Source organism: Lipotes vexillifer, unplaced genomic scaffold (genome assembly GCF_000442215.2).
Source record: "Lipotes vexillifer unplaced genomic scaffold, Lipotes_vexillifer_v1.1 scaffold217, whole genome shotgun sequence".
In the NCBI taxonomy this organism is placed as follows: Eukaryota; Metazoa; Chordata; class Mammalia; order Artiodactyla; family Lipotidae; genus Lipotes; species Lipotes vexillifer.
In genome coordinates, this window is record NW_006788200.1 from 2808782 (window position 1) to 2814804 (window position 6023).

General features: G+C 33.2%; 1 protein-coding gene across 1 annotated transcript in view; it reads left to right on the forward strand.

Moving 5' to 3' along the window:
• SEC24A (SEC24 homolog A, COPII component) overlaps window positions 1–6023 on the forward strand; it is a 59545-nt gene that overhangs the window by 15996 nt on the left and 37526 nt on the right. The window contains 3 exon segments of the mRNA XM_007461366.1: window positions 2999–3169; window positions 5258–5335; window positions 5911–6023. Coding sequence (XP_007461428.1) covers window positions 2999–3169; window positions 5258–5335; window positions 5911–6023 — 362 coding nt within the window.

Below are 6023 nucleotides of genomic sequence, written 5' to 3' on the forward strand. Positions count from 1 at the left end.
TGAACCCGTGTCCCCTGCATCGGCAGGCAGACTGTCAACCACTGCGCCACCAGAGAAGCCCTGATCATTTTATTTTTTAACCTCAGTGCTTGGTCATATACGGTTCAAAAGTAGGTTTATTTAACCATTTCACTATTCCCTTTTTTTATATTAAAATTTGTCTTAAACACTTATCAACATTAATAGTGTTACTTTGAAAAGCATTTCAGATTCTGTATTGGGATCTGCAGGTTGATTCTGCTCAGCAGACATCCTCAAGGAAATTAACTAGTAAAAGTTTCCAAGTGAAATAGTAGTATCAGTCATTACCTTTTTATATTCATATGTATTTCTACATCTAGATACTACATGCACTTCATCAGTTTTGTAGTTTGTTAACTGCTGAAACTATTTTTCTTAGCCTCTTGACTAGCCACTGGCCCTGGTGAATGCATTTTGGACTTGTAAAGATTAAGGCTGCTTCTAGAAACTTAGTTTCTTTGGAGAGATCTTCTGATCCATAATTGTTAGACCTAAAATCCTTCTGATTACTCTTATTCTTATTCATTTGACACCATGAGTGAGCATCAATCACTTGAAGTTAATGAACATTCACTTCTTTATTAAGGTAACATTTATTATATAGAATTTTAGGTAACATTTTAGGTAACATTTATATAGGTATCATTTATTGAATGTTTGTTATTTTCCAGCACTTTACCAAACTTTAATGTGTGTTATCTTATTTAATCTTTACAGCAGTACATTTTACAGATAAGGAATGTGAGGCTTGAATAATTTTCCCAAAGCCACAAGAAAATAGGTTGGGAAAAGGTACTATTTAAGATTAGGTGTAGCCTCTCATTAAAAAGCACGTGATCAATAATCTGAAATATTTTTTTGGCTATAACAGAAGCCCTCAGGTAGAGCACCTTGATTACAGAACAGATGTGGTGAAAGAGACATAAGGAAGTGCCAAAACTTATGAAGGTTTCTATATAAAAGAAGGGGAAAGAAAGATACATAAACTAATAAAATGAACCTACAAGAGATATATGACTGCCCTTCTCTTTTCTTAATGAGAACTCTAAAAAACTTCCCCAGTTTTTACCTCTGTTTTTTCATCATTGTTAGTAGGTGCCTGATTATCTGATCTCAGAACTGTATCTAGGGATTTCCTTGGTGGTCCAGTGGTTGGGACTTCGCCTTCCAAAGCAGGGGGTGCCAGTTCGACCCCTGGTCAGGGAGCTAAGATCCCACATTCCTTGTGACCAAAAAACCAAAAAAAAACCATAAAACAGAAGCAATATTGTAACAGATTCAGTAAAGACTTTAAAAATGGTCCACATCAAAAAACTCTTAAAAAAAAAAACTGTATCTAAGTTATGCAAATTTCTAATTCACGTATTAAAATTCTCTGACTTTTTTTTTTCTAATGGGACACCTTTTAGCGTGTAATTAGTTTTAGGGATCTCAGAAGGCAGATTCTGAAACTCTATTAGTGTTCTAAATAAGAGTCATTCAACTTGAAAAAATAGTGTCTATTTTATGAAATGTAGCCTATTCTGGATTCAACAATATTCCTCTTAAAGCTGTGAAAAATCTCTATCAGCTCACTTGTGTTCTGTTAAACATTAGGTTGTTACATCTTTGTGGCCAGATGTATCAAACATTCTTATTCATGCTGAGTTGCAAATGTACCTTGCCCTTTTGTCCCTTTGACTTGTCTCGATTGCCATAGATATGTATGGGTGCTTCTTTGATAAGGGAGTTACATGGCAGTAATCTTTGTCTTCACCTTTGACAACAGGGCACTGATTAGTTTTGTTGGGAGATCATTTTTCAGTTTGGCCCTGGAGAATTGAACAGTATTAAAGAAACATATTGAAATTTTTCATATTTGGGTATCTTTATTCCTTTGATTTTACAAAATACAGGGTTTTACAAAATACAGGTAGAATATATTATATGTAAAATTTATTACCTATTTCATTTACAAATTCAGAGGATTAAAAGTCTTGTAATGAAAAATTAAATCACATGTATTTTATCAGTAGTATTATCAGTAGTATTTTATCTACTTTATAGACTTTGTTCCTCCTCTTTAGCAAATGAGAAGGTGGAAGCAGTGTTATTGATTTGAATGAACAGGTGGTTGTGGGTTTTGGAACTTTCCATGTCACACAGAAGAATTTCCCCAAGGTTAACTGACAATGTTTTTACAGTAGTCAGAACTTACCGTCCTAATAGAAAATTGGTGAAATTGAGGCAGTGAGATACTAGTAGATACAAGGACAAATACCATGTCATTTCTTAGTTTTGTTTGATGGGTACTTTTAAACCTCTTGGATATCAGTGTTTCATAAGGTTTATATGTAAACTTTGGATCATTTCCTGATTTTTAAGCCTAGGGACTGTTCTTAATATAGTATTTAAGCAATTATTGAAAGTAAACTACTTTTAATTATTATTAGGTAAACACTGAACAGTGTACACATTTATTATCTATTTTAACAGGTTATACCCCCAATAAAAATGAAGCAAAATGAAATAAAACTTGGAAAATTTAGGATAACCACAATAGTTTGTAGTTTTAGAAAGCTAACTCTAAACCTAATTGATGATAGTGAATGGACTATATTGATAGGTATTCATAAACTTTTATTAATGTTAATTTCTACTGGAATATTTGCTGTAGCCTGTTGAAACTGTGACCAGTTAATGAAAAATTAATCAATAAACAGGGCATTGTATCTACTGTATAAGTGATTTGATGCTGACTTTATATTTATACTGCTTTAATAATCGACAGGTAAGAATTATGGTAGGAGAGACTTGGAAATGTGTAAAGTACGCATATAAATTAGAAAGTCATTCATCTGGGAGGTTAACTTATTTCTAGTAATTTTTGGTTTGTAGTTGAAATATAGATTTGGAAGTTACTTAGATTCGGTAAAAGGCTGTTTTGGCATTTTTCTTAAGTTCTTAAGTGTCATGTGAAAAACCACTGTTTCCATAGGATCTGCACCCCCTTTAGTGAATCCACCTCTGCCTACCACTTTTCAACCAGGAGCTCCTCTTGGGCCCCCTCCAACTGGAGCACCACCTCCAGTGAGGGCCCTTATGCCTCAGAAATCAACACATACAGCTGTGCCCCAGCCCACCTTCAATTCAGCTAGCAACCAAGAAGGTAAGCAAGACAAACCAAGTCGCGTCCTAAAGTTTTGACTCAGGGTGGAAAGATGAATATTATCTGAATTCCGTGCATTCAAGTCATATTCTAACAGAAAATCTAGTTTTTCTGGTTAGGGATGCCCCTCAGGAATTTAGAGTTTAAAAAAGTTTCTCAGTATTCCACCGCCCCGTTCTGGGCTGTGGAATAACTTTTGGGATCACTGTTGACTTTTTTTGTTGCTGTGCAGATTTTAAAAATCATGGCTATAAAGTTACATGTCTTTTGGGAGAGGGAGGCGAGAGAGGAACTTTTGCTTTTCTGGACATGATGTTAGAACTATCCTTTTAATACATTGGCCCTCTTCTATGGAAGCAATATTTTGCTTGCCACTCTTACTGTAAATGTAACAACTATTTATGAGCCTAAATAAAAAGTCAAATATACAAACATTTTGATGTTTTATAGTTTTAAAGCATTGTCTTCAGAGGTAACTTTAACATATAAGTTTATTAATTTAAACAAAATATTTTATAAAATAAGAAATTTGATTTTAGCCATAATATAACCATTGCAACAAGATTGGAAATAGGAAAACAGAAGAGGAGGGGAAAAAATCACTGCCCATATCCTACTACTCAATATAATCAATATTATCATTTTTGTATTTTCTTCTACCATTTCCTTTTTTTAGTATTGTTAGTAGGGAAAAAACTGACCTGTGTATAATTTGAAAAGAATGGTGTTAACAATGAGTAACAAAATGATAAAGCTGTGTCCCACTGGTTGCCACGTGATAATTTTGAATATCAAGCTACAATAAGTATTTAAACTTTTAACCAACTAAAAATATGCTCAATGTTTTTGTTTTTACAAAACAGTTTTACTAAGGTTTTCTGTATCAACTCATGGCTAAAGACCTGGTGGTCTTGAGAATTGGAAAGGAGTTACTAACTTTATGAAACCATTAAACTTATCTATTTGGTGTTAAAACTATTAAAAGTTAGCACCTTTATACTTAGGTGCTAGAGGTTGATACTATTCATTGATTTTAGTTTCTTCTGTACCCAAATTAGAGCTAATAAATAGCAGAGGTACATAATGATAAATTTTTATTATTCATTTTAGTGGTTGTTTGCTAGACGAAAGCAATTGTTCTAATTAATATATATCACTTTAAAGTTAACTCTAGATTCTACTCTGTTCCATATTTTTATTTAAAAAAATTTTTTTCTTGTATTCTATTTTTTTTTGAATTTTATTTTATTTTATTTTTTATACAGCAGGTTCTTATTAGTCATCCATTTTATACACATCATTGTATACATGTCAATCCCAATCTCCCAATTCATACCACCCCCCGCCACTTTCCCCCCTTGGTGTCCATACATTTGTTCTCTGTGTCTTAATTTCTGCCCTGCAAACTGGTTTTTCTAGGTTCCACATATATGCATTAATATACGATAGTTGTTTTTCTTTCTGACTTACTGTTTTTTTTTTTTTTTTTTTTGTGGTATGCGGGCCTCTCACTGTTGTGGCCTCTCCCGTTGCGGAGCACAGTCTCCGGACGCACAGGCTCAGCGGCCATGGCTCACGGGCCTAGCCGCTCCACGGCATGTGGGATCTTCCCGGCCTGGGGCACGAACCCATGTCCCCTGCATCGGCAGGTGGCCTCTCAACCACTGCGCCACCAGGGAAGCCCTTACTTACATATTTTTTAAAAAAGGTTTTTATCCTCATAAATTTATTTCATCCTTAAATAGTATTGATTTTGGTGACTTATTTTAGTGCGTACTGCTCCTTAGAAGTTTTTAATGCTGCTCTCACAACTGGTAAACTCTTCCAGGTAGTATATAATTTTATAAACTACACAAACTACCATTCTTTTTGGAAGCTTATAAAGTTATTTGAAACTTTTATATATTTTGTATATTTAAAATCTTACATTGTTTGAAAATTTTATTTCAACATTTAACATTTCCTGGGTTGTGGTTTAAGCTATTTGTCATTTGGAAAGTTTTCATAAATTTTAGACATTAGCTCAAATCTTGCAAAAATTATAATAATGGTTCTAATTTAAATATTGTTAATAAACTTCCTCCTTAGGTATTATACCAAATACCAATAATGGATCTATGGTGGTTCACAATAGTTATGATGAAATTGAAGGCGGTGGCTTCTTGGGTGAGATGCTATGAAAGTTTTTTTGTTTTTTTAAATATGTGTTCCTTGTAGGAAACAAAGAAGAAAACTTCATAATTATGTCACACAGTGATACCTACTGTTAGCATTTTTTATCACCATGTGTTTAGACTTTTTGTTAGTTTTTTTTCCCCTTTAGAATTGGGATTATGGGCTTTATTATTATTATGTTATGACCGAAGAGTATTTTTGTCAATTAAATCTATTTAAATTTACTTATCCAGTTGAACATTTAGTATGTTTTAATTAAAGTTGTTTTGACTTAAATTTTAGTCTGAATACAAAGTTTAGTACATGATATGAGATATGAGAGTAAATTAATTATACTAAACTTATTTTTGTGTGTGTACAGCTGTAGTCCACTTTAGCTAGATTATAATCATTGCTCTTACTTTGTTACTAGTGTTTATTTGTTTTACTTTACAAAATTGATGAATGAAAGTGTTAAATTACCCAAAGGATTTTAGAGTTATGATTTCTATAATTTAATGGATGTGTGTGTTGATTTAAAGTACTCTGGAGTGTAAAATAGAACTTAAAAGTTACCTTGTTTCTAGCAACACCACAGCTGACTAATAAGAATCCTACAATGAGCCGAAGTGTTGGATATTCATATCCCTCCTTACCACCTGGTTATCAGAACACAATACCACCTAGTACAACAGGAATG